Source organism: Mesoplodon mirus (genome assembly GCF_964341445.2).
Source record: "Mesoplodon mirus genome assembly, chromosome: 3".
In the NCBI taxonomy this organism is placed as follows: domain Eukaryota; kingdom Metazoa; phylum Chordata; class Mammalia; order Artiodactyla; family Ziphiidae; genus Mesoplodon; species Mesoplodon mirus.
The window spans coordinates 43,162,251-43,179,549 of NC_138978.1; the positions used below are offsets into that span (position 1 = coordinate 43,162,251).

The 17,299-nt window shown below is 34.1% G+C and overlaps 1 protein-coding gene across 2 annotated transcripts in view; it reads right to left on the reverse strand.

Annotated features, from left to right (window-relative positions):
- SPATA6 (spermatogenesis associated 6) overlaps positions 1-17,299 on the reverse strand; it is a 146,869-nt gene that overhangs the window by 40,893 nt on the left and 88,677 nt on the right. The window contains exons 10-11 of one of the 2 annotated variants that reach the window (XM_082612382.1): positions 12,722-12,906; positions 8,834-8,885 (exon numbers count right to left, since the gene is read on the reverse strand). In XM_082612382.1, coding sequence (XP_082468508.1) covers positions 8,834-8,885; positions 12,722-12,906 — 237 coding nt within the window. Of the gene's footprint in view, positions 1-8,785; positions 8,886-12,721; positions 12,907-17,299 lie in introns of both variants that reach the window. The other variant, XM_082612381.1, reaches the window with a different exon arrangement.

Below are 17,299 nucleotides of genomic sequence, written 5' to 3' on the forward strand. Positions count from 1 at the left end.
AGTAAATTTTGCAAAAACCAAGAAATTAACATTGGTACAATACTATTACCTAAACTGCAGACTTTATTTGGATTTCCCCAGTTTTTCCAATAATGTAGTTTTTCTGTTCCAGGATCCAATACAGGATACCATGTTGCATTTAGTCATCATTTCGCCTTAGTCTCCTCTAATCTGTGACAAGTTTCTGTTCTCCGTGTTTCTCATGATCTTGACATTTTCGTCAGGTATTTTGTAAAAAATTTCTCAATTTGGTTTTGTCTGATGTATTCTCATGTTTAGACTAAGGTTATGGGTTTGGGGGAACCATATGACACAGATGTGCCCTTCACATCCCCTGATATCAAAGGATACATGCTATCAACATGAGTTATCACTAGTGATGTTAATCTTGATCACTTTGATAATAAGGTGGTGTCATTTGCCAGATTTCTCCACCTAAATTACTATTTCTTTTTTCCATGCTCTATTCTTAGACATAAATCAAGTCCAGCCCACACTCAAGAGGAGAAGAATTAAGCTCTATCTCCTGGAGTGGGCAATATCAACAATTATTATTTAGGATTCTTCTGTAAGGAAGATTGGTCCATTCTCACCGTTAGTCATTCATCGTTTCACTTACATCAGTGTGGACTCATGGATATTTATTTTATTGTTTGGATTATAATTGATACTAATGCTGTTTATTTCATTGCTCAAATTATTCCAGAAATGGTCACTGGGGCTCATTCAGGTTACTCCTGTGTACTTTATTTTTTTGAATTTTAATTTATTTTTTATACAGCAGGTTCTTATTAGTTATCTATTTTATGCATTAGTGTATAATTGCCAATCCCAATCTCCCAATTCATCACCCCCGCCCCACTTTCCCCTCTTGGTGTCCATACGTTTGTTCTCTACATCTATGTCTCTATTTTGATATGCCCCTATTCCTCTCACCTTTCTTGAACAATTCCTCACTTTCCACACTACAAGATGTTCTGTGCTAATCTTCTGTTTTTCCTGCTCCACCCCGAGAATTAGCTATTGCTCCAAGAAAAAAGCCCTGGTAACTTTCATAGAAAATAGGTATTTAGAAATACGTGATAGGTATTAGATCTGGGAGCTGGGTGTCCTTGTTGCTATTGGGTTGTCACTCCTTCTAGGCCCTTTCAGAGGGCAAAGACAGGAAATATGTGTGTATACTAACCCACATATATTCATATATCTATATCTCTGAATTAACCTATCTGTATATATTAAAATAAACATGAATTAAAACTGTCATCTCAGACTCTAACCAACTTCCCACGGTTCATTCTAGCTTTTTCCCATCCTGTTTCTTTATAATTTCTTTTTTCTGACAATAAGAAACCTGGTTGTTTTATCCACAATTTATTTACTTATTTATCCAACTCTCATATACATGTATTTTCAGAATTGTTAATCCATATCCCTGTGTGAAACACATTTATCTACTAGAGCAGCGGTTGGCAAACAGCTCCCAGGGCAATTCTGGCCCTTTGCCTGTTTTGGTATGGCTGATAGCTGAGAGTTATTTTTACATTTTTAAATGACTGGGGGGAAAAACAGAATATTTCATGAAAATTACATGAAATTCACATTTTAGTGCACATGGATAAAGTTTTATTGAAACACAGTCGTGCTCATTTGTTTATGTGTTGTCTATGACTGCTTTCGTGCCATATCAACAGAACTGAGTAGTTGTGACAGGGATCCTATGGTACACAGACACACAAAATATTTACTATATGGCTCCTTCCAGAAAAAGTTTGGTGATCCCTAAACAAGAATATAGTGATCATGTAGTTCTTTTTGGCTTTAGTGTTACAGTATCCAGCCAAAATACCATATTCCAAAGTAACTTAGATAAGCTAATTTAAAGATGTCTTGTATTTTTAATACTGCTAGTTTATTATAATCTACATTAAATCTTCAGAAGACCCAACATCACACTTTTAATTTTTAATACAATAAATTTAACTCTTTCTAATGTACATTTTTCTAGGAGTTTTGACAAATGCATAAAATTATATATCAGTCACACCAGTATATCAGGCAGCTCCTGTACCCTAAAAATTCTCCTGTGAGGCTGGTTTCTTTGTAGTCGACAGCTTCTGCATCTGCTAACTTGCTATTTTAACAATGTCATATAAATAAAATCATACAATGTGTAGCTTTGGGGTTCTGGCTTCTTTCATTTAGCAAACTAAATTTAAGATTCATCATGTTGTAGCATACATTAATAGCTCATTCTTTTTTATTGCTGAATTATATTCGATTGAATGGCTATACCATAGTTTGTTCACCATTCACAATTAAAGTGCATCTTGTTTGTTTCTAGTTTTTGGTAATGATGAATAAAGTTTCTATAAACATTCATGTACAGGTTTCTGTGTGAAGATATGCTTTCAATTCACTTGGATAAACAGCTAAGAAAAGGACTGCTGGGTCATATAAGTGTATGTTTAAACTATACAAAACTACCTTCAAATTGTCCTCAAAAGTGGCTGTACCTCTGAGCATTCCCACCAGCATTGAATGAGAATTCCTGTTGTTCCATATCCTTGATAGCATTTGCTACTGCAAGTTTTGCAGGGTTTCTTTACAGCGCTGGGGTCAGGGGATGTTTCTGTTTAACAAATTCTAATATGTGTGTAGTGCATCTCAGGTAGTTTTAATTTGCATTTCTGTAACGACTATTGAGCATCTTTTCATATATTAATTGGATAAAAATGTTCAGATCATGTGCCCATTTTTAATTGGGTTATTTATTTTCTTATTGTTGAGTCTGAAGAGTTGTTTTTATATATTTTAATTATGGATATAAGTCCTTAATTATAAATGTGATTTGCAAATATTTTCATTCAGACAAGGGCTCGTCTTTCTATCCTCTTAACGGTGTCTTTCACAGAGCAAAAGTTTTTAATTTCAATAAAGTTTAATTTATCAATAATTTTGCTTTTTGTTTATGGATCATGTGTTTGGTGTCATATCTAAAGTCATTGCTAAATATAAATTAAATGGATTTTCTATTAGGTTTTAGGTCTAGGATATATTTTGAATTATGTGTCAAGGAGTTGGTTTTTTTTCTTCGTTTATCAACAACCATGTGTTAAAAACACAACAAATGCAAAGACTCCATTTAATTGACTTTGTACTTTTGTCAAAAATCAATATTTGTGTGGGTCTATTTCCAGAGTATCTCTCCTATTCCTTGATATCTGTGTCTATAATTTAGTCAATACTACAGTCTTCATTGTTATGCTTTACAGTAAGTCTTAAAATTAGGTAGTGGGTCCTCCAACTTTGTTCTTTTCAGAACTGTTTTGGTTTTTCAAGTTCCTGTGCTTTTCTATACATCCTAGAATCAGCTTGTCAACATCTATTTAAAAGCTTGACGGAGTTTTATGATTTCATTGAATCTAGAGTTCAAACTGGGGAAAATTGACATCTTAATTTGGAGTCCTCCAATCCATGAATATGGTATATCTCTGTTTAGTTCTATCTTCTTTGATTTCTTTCAATGGTGTTTTGTAGTTCTCAGAATGCAGATCCTGCATTAGGTATAATCCTGTTAGAATTATACCTAAGTACTTCAATTTCTGGTGCTATTGTAAACTGTATGGGTTTTCTAAGTTAAAATTCCAATTGTTCATTGCTGGTGTACAGGAAATATTACTTTCTTTGTATTTTGTGACATTGCTAAACTCACTTATTAGGAGCTTTTAGGTTGTTTGGAATTTTCTACATAGATAACCATATCCTTTGCAAATACAATTTTATTTCTTCCCTTCTAACCTTTATGTCTTTTATTTATTTTTCTTGCCTGTCTGCAATATCTAAGACTCCCAGTATGATGTTAAAGGAATGGTGAGAGAGGGCATGCTTGCCTTGCTTCTGAGCTCAGGGGGAAAGTATTTAGTCTTTCACCATTAAGTATAATGTTAGCTGTAGGTTTTTCAAAGATGGTCTTTATTAGGTTAACGAAGTATCCTTCTACCTCAACTTTACTGAGTGTTTATCATGAATAGAATTGAATTTTGTTGGATACTTTTTCTGCCTATTGAAATGACACTGAGAACAAATATGTATTTAATCTGTTAATAGGAGGAATTTACATTACATTTCTGGAATAAGCCCACATGATTAGGATGTATTTTCATTTTTATATACTGCTGGTTCTAATTTGCTAATATGTTGTTAGGGATTTTTACATATATGTTCATGAAGGATTTTGGTCTGTATTTTTCTTTTCTTGTAATGTCATTGTCTGGTTTTGGCATCAGAAGAAATGTTGATATCATAAGATGACCTGGGGAGTATTCTTTCTTCTATTTTCAGGAATGTGTAAAACTGGCATTATGTTTTCCTTAAAGGTTTGGTAGAATTCACTAGAGAAAGCCTCTGGGCTAAGGGTTTTCTTTTATGGAAGATTCCTAACTTTAAATTAAATTTCTTTAATAGATATACAACCATTGCAATTATCTATTTCTTTGTGAGTTAGCCTTGGTAGCTTATGTCTTTCAAGATGTTCTTGAAAGTTATGTCTTTCAAGAAGTTTCAAATAGTTTCAACAGCAATGTAAGCAGAGCAGAAGACAGGATTAGCAAACTAGAGGACATTTCAAAAGAAAGTATCTAAACTAGAAAGAGAGAGAGAAAAAAAAGAATTAAAAACATCAAAATAAGCATAAGATACATATGATATACAGTCTAAAGACCCTATATAAATGTAATTGGAAATTCCAGAGGGACAGTAAATAGATATTCGGGCAGAAGCAATGTTTAAAGAAAGAATGAACAGGTTTTCCCAAACTGATGAAAGATATCAACCTAAAAGTTTAAGAAGCTCTGCAAACTTAACGTAGAATTGATCCAAGAAAATTACATCTAGGTATATCACAGTATGATTACTAAACACAAAGTTGAGCAAATCTTAATTGCAACAGAGGGGGGAAACCCCACATTACTGCAAAGGAATGACAGCTGACTTTTCAACTGACACAAATGAATGGCTTCTTTAAAGTGCCCAAGGAGGGAATTCCCTGGCGGTGCAGTGGTTAGGACTCCACTTTCACTGCTTTCACTGCCGAGGGCACAGGTTCAATCCCTGGTCAGAAAACTAAGATCTCATAAGCCATGTGGTGTGGCCAAAAAAAAAGTGCCAAAGGAAATAACCACCAACCTAGAAATTTATAACTTTATATCTAGTAAAACCACCCTACATAGAAGTAAAACAATGATGTTTTCAAACAAACAAAACTGGAATTCAAAGCCAGGATAATAACATGAAAGAAAGTACTAAAGGGAGTTTTTTGGGCAGGAGGAAAATGACTCAAAAATCCAAATGGGAATATGGAATTGCAGGAAAGGATGAAAAATAATAGAAAGGGTAAATATGTGATTAAAATAAATAAACATTACTATGCAAACAAAATTAATTTGTTGTGTGTTTTATATATGTAGAATCAAAATTCATGATAATAGATGTTCAAAAGAAGAGGTGGGGGCTTCCCTGGTGGCGCAGTGGTTGAGAGTCCACCTGCTGATGCAGGGGACACGGGTTGGTGTCCCCGTCCGGGAAGATCCCACATGCCGCGGAGCGGCTGGGCCCGTGAGCCATGGCCACTGAGCCTGTGTGTCCAGAGCCTGTGCTCCGCAATGGGAGAGGCCACAACAGTGAGAGGCTCATGTACGGCAAAAAAAAAAGAAAAAGAAGAGGTGGGTTAAAAAAAAGAGTTAAATGTTTTTAGGTCCCAACATTACTGGGGAGGTCAACAAAGAAATAATTTGTTATATATGCAAGTTGAAATCTCTAGGGAAATGAATAACAGAATAGTAAAAAAATGAATAACGAGTTAATAAAAAGGAAATGGATAATTAAAAAGTTACTAATCCAAATAAAAGCTGCATCAATCTACATAAAAATTCTAGATTTTCATTATTGGAAAAAAATCTCATGTGCTATTCACAAGATATGCACTTTAAATATATTGATAAAAAGCAAAGGATGGAAATATATACACCATGCATATACTAGGGAAAAGAAAGCTGCTATAACTATACAACTAGTAGACAAAACATACTTTGAAACAAGAAATATTACTAGAAACAAAAAGGGAACCTTTACATAAGGGGTTTGTATCGTAGTCTGAAATCTGTACCCAACTAAAAATTTGGCTTCAAAATACATAAAATAAAATTAACAGAACTAGAAAGAAAAACAGACATATTCACAATCATAAAACTTGAAACTTCCGTGAAATTTGACACCTACCTACCGCTATACAGAAAAAAATAATTCCAACGAAAAGCCTTTAGAAGAAAACATATGATAGAATCTTGAACTAGACTGATGGAAGAAATTTTCACATATTGAGGTATGGGGAATCATTCTGGCTTGTACATCATTTGGCTTGAACTTTATGCTAACTAGAGCAAGCAGTCTTATGGTCTGTCAAATGTACATTGTACAATTGTTTTAACTAAAAACAACAACAACAAACAACAAAAATGCACTTTGCACTTACCAGACTGTTTAGAATATCCACTTGGAAGATAGGGATAAATGTGGGCCCTTTCTATGACACTAATGCTAGTACTCCTTCGAAGATGCGGTTCCCTTCTCAGACACTGTGGTCATGCTGACTCGCTGTGTATGTGCTAATCAGTCTCTTTGGAAACTTTGAAGGACTGTGCCCCTGTCATGTCTGATGTTTGTTCTTTGTTCTGACAAGATATGAAACTGCGGTTCAGGCATCCAAAATGGAGCCAGTTGGTCACTGTGGATGTGGTTTCAGACATGTTCCTGCATCACTAAGACCTTGAAATTTTCTGAACTGTATCAAACTCAAGGATACCACCAGCAGTTCTCAAAACAACATCTGCAGCAGCAGCCAGCTGCAACCTTAAGTTCTCAACGTCTCCCCCTGTGACTATACAGCCATTTCGGACCCTAACCAATCCTTACTTAACTGATCTATCTAACTGTAACTCTGCGGTTTTTGATGATATAAGCCTCCTCCACTTTGTAGTCTGGCAGAACACAATTCAAGTGCTTCTCTTTCACAATTCAAGTGTCCTCGGCTATAGTCCTCAGTCTGGCTCTAATAAAACTCTTTTCTATTCCTATTTTGGATTGTTTATTATTTCTGTTGACAAGACAAAAATTGTAAAAACGCTAATAAAAAGATAAATTTGATTCATTGTACTTAAGAACTTCTTTTCATCAAAAGATACCATTAAGAGAATGAAAAGGCAAGGCACAGAGTGGAAAAAGAAAACTGCAAAACATATACCTGACATATCAAAAATCAATATGGAACTTTAACAAAACAAAAAAAGAGAAAACTTGGTACAAAAATGGGCAAATAACTTGAACAAGTACTCACAAAAGCGAATATCCAAATAGCCAATAAACATATGTACTAGTCATCAGGAAACAGCAAATTAAAACCATTATGTTATAAAACTACTTCTCACTAACAAAATGCCAAAATTAAAATACACACACACACACACACACACAACCTATAGTAGTAGTGAGGACAAATTGAACTCACACACGCTGGTAGGGGGAGTGTAAACTGTTAAAATCACTTGGAAAAGTCTTTGGTGGTATCTAGTAAAGCTTAATGTTTACACACTCTGTGAGCAATTCCACTGGTAGGGACATACCCAAATAAAATGTATACAATGTTACCCAGGGATACATAAGCTGTTCATAGCAGTTCTAAAATAGCTCAAACCAGAAACAACCCAAATGTCCATAAATAGAGGAGTGCATAAATCAATGGCAGTATTTTCACACAATGAAGTACCATGCAGCAGCAAGAGTGCACAACTATATAACAAGATGTCTGTATTGCAAAAATGTCTGAATTGAAAAAACAAAATGAAATAATTAAGAAAAAAAGGGAAAAGACATGGTTGGATGTCATTTGTATAAAGATCAAAAATATGCAATACTAATCTTGCTATTAGAAGTTAGGATAATGTTAACCCTGGGAGTGACAGTCACTGGGACTATCTATATTACACTTTGAAAACAAATTTAATTTAAAATCAATATGCATACAGAAATTTTCAACAGTACAAACTGATGTCAATGTCACATAATCCAGTTATATCCCCAGGACTAAGCTTGGTATCCAACATGACTCATGATAAACAATTGTTTTTAAATTAATGACTGAAACAAGAAATCAAACACAAAAAGAATAATATACTGTAATTATTTCCCAGCTGTTGTTCATATATATGTTTATTTGCCTTAAGTCAGAAAGTATTCTCATACTCATCTTCTCTAATATTAAAACTGATAAACCTGACCTCTTCTTTTCCTCTTTTAAGTTTTAATTAACATAAAAATCAGCTGGGAAACTTCTCCAAAATACATATGTCTCATCCCATCTCTCGTTCTACCATTTAATCAAATCTGTTTGCAGGAAATGGAATTGCTTTATTCTGGGCCACAAAACAAGGGTTCCCATATTTTGAAGGCTGTGAAAAAATTATCATAAAGTCACTAGCTACTGACTCTTTATGAGATAGCTATCACTAACATTTTTTATAGTTCACATGATCTGTGTCAAACATTTTGCATAATGACAGGTCAAGCAGGAAGTTAGATACATTGCCTTTAGCAAAACCACTGACTTCCATTAAATGGAGGTTGTATCTTTTCTATTCCTTTCCAGTGATTAAACTTTGCGAGTTTTAAGCATTTTGGGTGGTTTTCATGCCTAATTATAAAAAGCCTTCAAAAGAAAAATTTAGAAACTAACATATAAATGTCTCTGATGAGCCTGATGTGATTTCAAGACATTCTTTACCCGGTCATGGATCTCATCACAGTTTGAAGTTGAACACCAATCAGAATGGAATCTGTAGACATAAAAAACAAAGGTGACTTGTAGCCAGAGGGAGAGAAAAGTAAATCTTTCCAAATGCCAGACAAAGAAAGTTATTTTTTCTTATCTCTATGTGATAACATAAAAAGATTAAAATAACATATTTTCTTTCTTTGACTGAGGATGAGAGGCAGATATAAAATCAGGTACTAATTCTCAACTGTAGTATTAAGTCCTCACAATATGTTCAATTAACAGTCTTAATAATAAAGTTTGACATGATTTGGGGAGAGCATATCTATATATATGACCAATTTAACAATTTCCATATATAATTCTTTAGAGGTTTATCTTTAAATAAAGATATAAATTTTTATATTAGAGCAATAACTCCACCTATAGTGCCTTTAAAATTAGTTCTTATTTTCCAGTCTTGGAATTAAACATGCCAAAGAAGAAGGAAAGCAACTATTCCTCTTTCTCATGCCCTTCTCAAACTCAAAACTGGCACTTGTATAATTAAGCACTTTATGTGTTTTATACAAGTAATAATGAAAATTTCCACATCCATCTGATTATAATGCATCTACATGACATATTCTTTTTTTAAATTTTTTTATTTAAAAAAAATTTTTTTTACATGACATATTCTTGATAATTCCTTTATAAAGGAATGAGTACTAAAATGTTAATAGGTTGCTTAAAACTTTCTATCTCCCAGTTTGTTCTTACAAAGTTATAATTTTATGTGTTTACACAAAGTATAAACTGTTAAGCAGGATAAATGATTTACATAATATGTTTTAAAGAATGCAATCAGTAATGGATGATCAACTATATAAATTTTATCTCCTGCATTTGTAATAGGAAGTGTTGCTTCATTTATGGAAATATATTGGCAGACCTTGCTATTTGGTACATATGTAACACATCTTGAAAATCAGAGACCCAAATATGCAGCTCCAAGAGGATCTCTTCAATGATACTATGAGAGGATCCACTAGTCTGTGCTGTGGTATAAGAAATGATTACCTAGCAATCTAACTCCATTTACAAAAAGCAAAACCTTTAGCATGATTAAAAAGAATATCAGCTCCTTTTAAATTAGATTTTCTATTATTTCTTAGTCTGATTTTAGTAATAACTCTACAAGCTAATATAAATTATAAGTCATAATATTAATATTTATACTTTAAGGAGAAAACTGCTTCTGAAATGTAACACTTATAATGAAAATTGAAACCCTTGTGTGGTGTGCTAACCCTACTGGAGATATTCTTTAAATAGGCTTAAAGCAAAAAGGACTTTCACTACAAATAAATTCATTTGCTTAGAGTCACTGATAAAGTTTTCAAAAGTCTGTTTATTCATATACATGATTAAGGAGTCCGCTTTTTACAGCAATCTTAGAGGAAAACTTATTTAATTTTAATGAATATTTACCCAGATAAACTAGAGCTGTATGTTCTGTCATATTCCCAATTTTGCCTGGGACATGAAATCTACATTTACATCAGTTTAAATGGTTTATTGATTCCAATGGATTGTATAAGCATAGCATATTTCTCAGTGACCTAAAAGCCAGATCAGAGAATGTCTTACATTTAAAGATGTGGTACTGAGTGTGCTACAAAGAACAAAATGTTTTTGTTCCTAGTAATGTCTTAAAGACATATTGTTTGACATATTTTACTTTATTCTATAGACTAGATCTAGATCTTTTTTAGAAAATACACTCAAAGTAGAGGTGTTCTACGTTAGTGAAAGTAAAAAAGTTTATTTACCCTGGAAAGTACCCCAATAAAATTTTATTAACTTATTTAGATGTATTCAAACTAAATTGCCATTATATTCTTTTATTTAAAAAGTACCTCAGATTTCCTCAAGTCATAAGTAAAATATGTTATGTTTAATATTTGAATCACTGACAGATATCCTTCTGGCAAAGAAATTATTTATCTATATCTACTATCCAACATCAAAATAAATGTGTAAATGCTGTTACCTAATCTAAACCATCCCCTGCATTGAAGTATGAAAAAGGGACAGTTGACTTTAGATACCCTCAATAAAGAATTTTTGAAAATAGCCTCAGTGAAGAATTTATCAACCTGGCTTCAAAAGCTGGGACAATTATATACAAGGATAAAATAACACAAGACTAAAATTGATATTTTACTATAGTAGTAGACAACTGGAGAGTTCTGCAAAATATGCAGAAAGGTAGAAAAATAAATCAATATTTATAAAAACATATCCAAGGAGATACAGGTAAAAAAAAATTCTTGAAAACCTACAGTTATGGCAAAGAATCTAATCAAGAAAACCACAAGTGCTTAATTCTAAAAGTAGGGAAAAAGAGTGTAGCACCAACTGAATATCTGAACATCTGAGAAGACATGGAAATCAAAGAAAGTCCCTGATAACTGAGATGCAAGTTACCAGACTTCAGTAGAAAAACCTCTCTTCAAGAGCTTCTCTTGAACTTTTAAAGCCTATAGATACATATATTTATATTAAATTTTTAAAATTAAATTAAATTAATTTAATTAAATAAGTAACTAAATAAATTAAATTTATTTAATTAAATAATTTTTAAAATAAAATAAATTTATTTATATTAAATTTATATTAAATTATTTATATTTATTTATTTAAAGCCTACAGACATATATCTCCCTATGTAAATATTCAGATGTATCTATCTATGTATCTATGTATGTATCTATCTATCTATGTATCTATCTATCTACCTACCTACCTACCTACCTATCTGAACTTGACCTCCATAGGCATAATTCTAATACACTTGAAGCAACATTCATCAAAATTCCCTATCTCAGGATGAGGGTCTCTAGCATACCTTCATATACCCATTTCGAATGCTTACAGGGCTAATGAGGAAACAGATAAATCTATCTGTTCAAGACAGAGATGTTTTAATACAGTTTCCAAACTGATATACTCTTGTTTGAATCATCAGTTTTGAGACGAACTTTTGATAGACTCTCTACAGCTAATTTAAACTTTCTTATTTATGCCTGGTAGCGCTAAGTATGCTGCAGGAATTTAGTGTGCTACTTTAGTTTTTTGATACCATTTGTAAAGATAGGTTTTATTTCTATGTGTTGAAGGCATATCTCTTAGGTTTTCAAATTTCTATAAAATTTCTTAAATACCCAGGGTGGGGTTTTTGGTTTTGTTTTTTAATTTATGACAACTCTTGTTTTTATGTTACTGTGAGGGAGGCAAGGAATTTCCAATTTGGATTCAACAACAACAAAAACAGATGAAGAGGAATTATTTCTTTCACATTCAAATTATAACAAGTGTCTAACTTTGTTTGCCAAAGCATTTTTAGAGGGAGAACTAGAATCTTTACATAAGGTTAAGAAAGATAGCCTATTAAGATTCTCTTGGCAAGCTGGGGGTAGATAATTTGAGGAAAATAGGCACCATGTACCAATAATATATAGTATCATCATTATCACTAAAAGGAAAATATAACCTATGCTATTTTTATACATAAGCCATGACTATAATATTAAATCTCTATGAATCCACTAAAAACAAACTATCATGTTCTCTATGTTTTACTTTGGGAACTACAACATTTAATTAGGGTTAGAGTGACCCTAATTAATAAACTCATTAATAATTAATAAACTCACTTTGAGAGAACTGGGCTGGGGAGGAGTATCTAACATTGTATAATATGCAATATGTTCTAAACAAAAACAATTTAAAGTAAGTCTCTTAAAATCAGATTATCCCTTTACAAATAATCACATCACATACATAATTACTGCCTGCTCTTTTCTAATGATGATTATTCAAAAATTTAGTACAGAAATAGAGACCAAGCATTACCTTTCCCTGAGAGAAGCACGATTTAACACAGGGCTTGGAGAATGCTTCGGCATTGCAGCGGGTGCTGAATGAACGAGTAAGGTCCTGGATGAATGGTGGGGCTTGCTACATGACCTTGAACTCAAATAGTCATCACATCTTTCCAAAGAGTCATCGAAGTCTCTCCCATGAGGTGTTCTGATGACCTGTTTAAAAATTTTTTATATATATACATACATACATATATATATATATATATATATATATGTATATATATATATACACACACACACACAGGATATATATAGTGACATTATACACACACAAACACCCTTTGTAAAAGTAAAAAAATCAAATATAATGCCACAGCTATATTTGAAGGTAAATTTCAGAATGTAGCAATCATTACTACCACTATATGACTAGACATTAAATACATATGATTATTCATTCCACATGTCCAAAATCTACAGAACTTTATCAATTCCAATGGCTTTTGAGTAGGAATAGGGTAAAGGTAGGGATGTATATATAAAACAAAGGACAAATACACATGAACTAATGATAGTCTAGTTTATCTATGAGGCCAAACAGAACAGAATTCTAGTCCTTATACTCATTCATTGCTTCATAATAAATCAGGGTAGATAAATGAATAAATTCCTACCCTTGTAGAACTTATATTCTAGTAAAATTTACATTCTAGTAAGGAGAGAGAGATTTAAAAACACACACCTGGAGTCTGTCATACAGAGTGAAGTAAGTCAGAAAGAGAAAAACAAATACCGTATGCTAACACATATATATGGAATCTAAAAAAAAAACAAAACCAAAAAACATGGTTCTGAAGAACCTAGGGGCAGGACAGGAATAAAGACGCAGAAGTAGAGAATGGACTTGAGGACACGGGGAGGGGGAAGGGTAAGCTGGGATGAAGTGAGAGAGTGGCATGGACATCTATACACTACCAAATGTAAAATAGATAGCTAGTGGGAAGCAGCTGCATAGCACAGGGAGATCAGCTCAGTGCTTTGTGACCACATAGAGGGGTGGGATAGGGAGGGTGGGAGGGAGATGCAAGAGGGAGGAGATATGGTGATATATGTATATGTATAGCTGATTCACTTTGTTATAAAGCAGAAACTAACACACTGTTGTAAAGCAATTATACTCCAATAAAGATGTTAAAACACACACACACACACACACACCTGCCCGCCCAAAATAGATAGGTAAAATATACAGTATATCGAAGGAGGTAAATACCATGGGAAGAAAATAAAAGAGATAAGAAGTGCTGCTGGGTGGAGTGGCAGGCATATGTAGGGTAGGAGCTGTAATTTTAAATACAGTAGTCAATTGGGACCTCAAAGAGAAGACTGTCCTAGTAAAGATCTAGGGAGTAAAGGCCTGAAGACCCTAGTGAAGACCATAAGACCTAAGTCAGGGGGACATTTGTGAGAAGAACATTCCAGAAAGAGAGAAAAATAAACACAAAGATCCTGTGGATGGGGTAGGGTGCATGCCTGATAGTTAGAAATAGCAAGGAAGCCAACAGGGCTAGACAGAATAGTAGGAAATAAAGTAAAAAGGTAAATTTTAAGGATTTAGCCTTCTATTCTAAACAGAGGAAAAATAAGCTCTTTTTATTTTTTTGTAAATAGGATCTCCTCGGCTACCGTGTCGAGAACAGTCTATAGTGGGCACAAGGGCAGAGGCAAGGAAATCAGTTAAGAAACTATTACAACAAAGTATGGAAAGAATGCTGCCTTGATTCTGAGTGATAGCAGTGGAGGCAAAAAGTGATCAGATTCAGAAGTCATCTGGAAGATACAGCCAACAGGATTTGCACAGACTGACTATCAATGATAACATCAAAGTTTTCTGGTGAAATCAACTGGAAGAGTTGAGTTTGTATGAATTAGCTATACCCTTCCAACTGGACAGGTGGAAGAGTAAGATATTAGGAGTCTGGTTTTGGACATGTTGAGCTTCACACATCTATTAATCATCCAAACTATTAGAGCAGAGGTTCAGGAGAAGAGTCCAGGATACACATACAAGCTGGTAATTTCCAGAGTCTAAATGGCATTTAAAAGTATGGCACTCGGTGATATAACCAAGGGAGTGAGCATAAATAGGAAACATCTGAAAACTGAGACGTGGGAAGACTCCATTGTTTAGAGGCTGGGAAGATGAGAAGGAAACAAACTGAGGAATGGCCAGGGAAGAAGTGGACGAAAAAGGAGAATGTGTTATTCTGGAAGTCAATTAAATAATGTATTTCAAGGAAGAGGAGTAACTAGCTTGGTCAAGTACTGCTGACAGGTCAAGGCAGAAAAGGCTAGGAATGAAATTCTGGACTTTAGCAGCAGGGGGATCATAAATAATATTTATAAGAGTAGCTTTGGTGGGGGCTTCCCTGGTGGCGCAGTGGTTAAGAGTCCGCCTGCCAATTCAGGGGACACGAGTTTGAGCCCTGGTCCAGGAAGAGACCACATGCTGCAGAGCAACTAAGCCCATGTGCCACAACTACTGAGCATGTGAGCCACAAATACTAAGCCCGTGTGCCACAATTACCGAAGCCCATGCGCCTAGAGCCCATGCTCTGCAACAAGAGAAGCCACCGCAATGAGAAGCCCATGCACCACAGCGAAGAGTAGCCCCCGTTCGCCGCAACTAGAGAAACCCCGTGTGCAGCAACAAAGACCCAACACAGCCAAAAATAAATAAAAATAATTTAAAAAAAAGAGTAGCTGTGGTGCAATGACGGGAGTGATAATCTGGAGTTAAGTTCAAGAGAGAATGAGAGAGACCTAAATGTAAGGCCAGACACTATCAAACTCTTAGAGGAAAATATAGGCAGAACACTCTATGACATAAATCATAGCAAGATCCTTTTTGACCCAACTCCTAGAGAAATGGAATAAAAACAAAAATAAACAAATGGGACCTAATGAAACTTAAAAGCTTTTGCACAGCAAAGGAAACCATAAACAAGACAAAAAGACAACCCTCAGAATGGGAAAAAATATTTGCAAATGAAGCAACTGATAAAGGATTAATCTCTAAAATTTACAAGCAGCTCATGCAGCTCAATATTGAAAAAACAAACAATCCAATCCCGAAATGGGCAGAAGACCTAAATAGACATTTCTCCAAAGAAAATATACAGATTGCCAACAAACACATGAAAGGATGCTCAACATCATTAATCATTAGAGAAATGCAAATCAAAACTACAATGAGATATCATCTCACACTGGTCAGAATGGCCATCATGAAAAAATCTAGAAACAGTAAATGCTGGAAAGGGTGTGGAGAAAAGGGAACCCTCTTGCAGTGTTGGTGGGAATATAAATTGACACAGCCACTATGGAGAACAGTATGGAGGTTCCTTAAAAAACTAAAAATAGAACTACCATACGATCCAGCAATCCCACTACTGGGCATATACCCTGAGAAAACCATAATTCAAAAAGTCATGTACCACAATGTTCATTGCAGCTCTACTTACAATAGCCAGGACATGGAAGCAACCTAAGTGTCCATCGACAGATGAATAGATAAAGAAGATGTGGCACATATATACAATGGAATATTACTCTGCTATAAAAGGAAACGAAATTGAGTTTTTTGTAGTGAGGTGGATGGACCTAGAGTCTGTCATACAGAGTGAAGTAAGTCAGAAAGAGAAAAACAAATACCGTATGCTAACACATATGTATGGAATCTAAAAAACAAAAAGAAATGGTCATGAAGAACCTAGGGGCAAGATGGGAATAAAGACGCAGACCTACTAGAGAATGGACTTGAGGATATGGGGAGGGGGAAGGGTAAGCTGGGACAAAGTGAGAGAGTGGCATGGACATATATACACTACCAAACGTAAAATAGCTAGCTAGTGGGAAGCAGCTGCATAGCACAGGGAGATCAGCTCAGTGTTTTGTAACCACCTAGAGGAGTGCGATAGGGAGGGTGGGAGGGAGGGAGATGCAAGAGGGAAGAGATATAAGGATATATGTATATGTATAACTGATTCACTTTGTTATAAAGCAGAAACTAACACACCACTGTAAAGCAATTATACTCCAATAAAGATGTTAAAAAAAAAGACATTAGGTAAATACCAAGGAAATCTGAGTAAATTAAGGACTTTAGTTAATAATAATATATCTATACTGACCCATTAATTATAACAAATGTACCATACTAAATAAGATGATAATAATATGAGAAACTGGGTATGGAGTATATGAGAACTCTCTGTACTATCTTTGTGTTTTTTATGTAAATATAAAACTGCTCTAAAAAAAAAAGAACTGCCATTAAAAAAAAAATTTAGAATTAAGCTATGCTAGGTAAAATTTTAAAATTTAACTTGCCCTTTTTCTTACATTTATTTTCTTTATGCTTCCAATCCACCAATGTTCTTTTTGTTACATTTTTATCTTATGGTTTTATCCCATAGTTCAGGTATTGTTTTATAATGCACATCCCTACTATATCATGTACATATCACAGAGAAAGTGGATTAGTTGTGTTGTAATACACAAAAACATCACCCTTGGGCAGACTTTTCATACCAGGCACATCTCA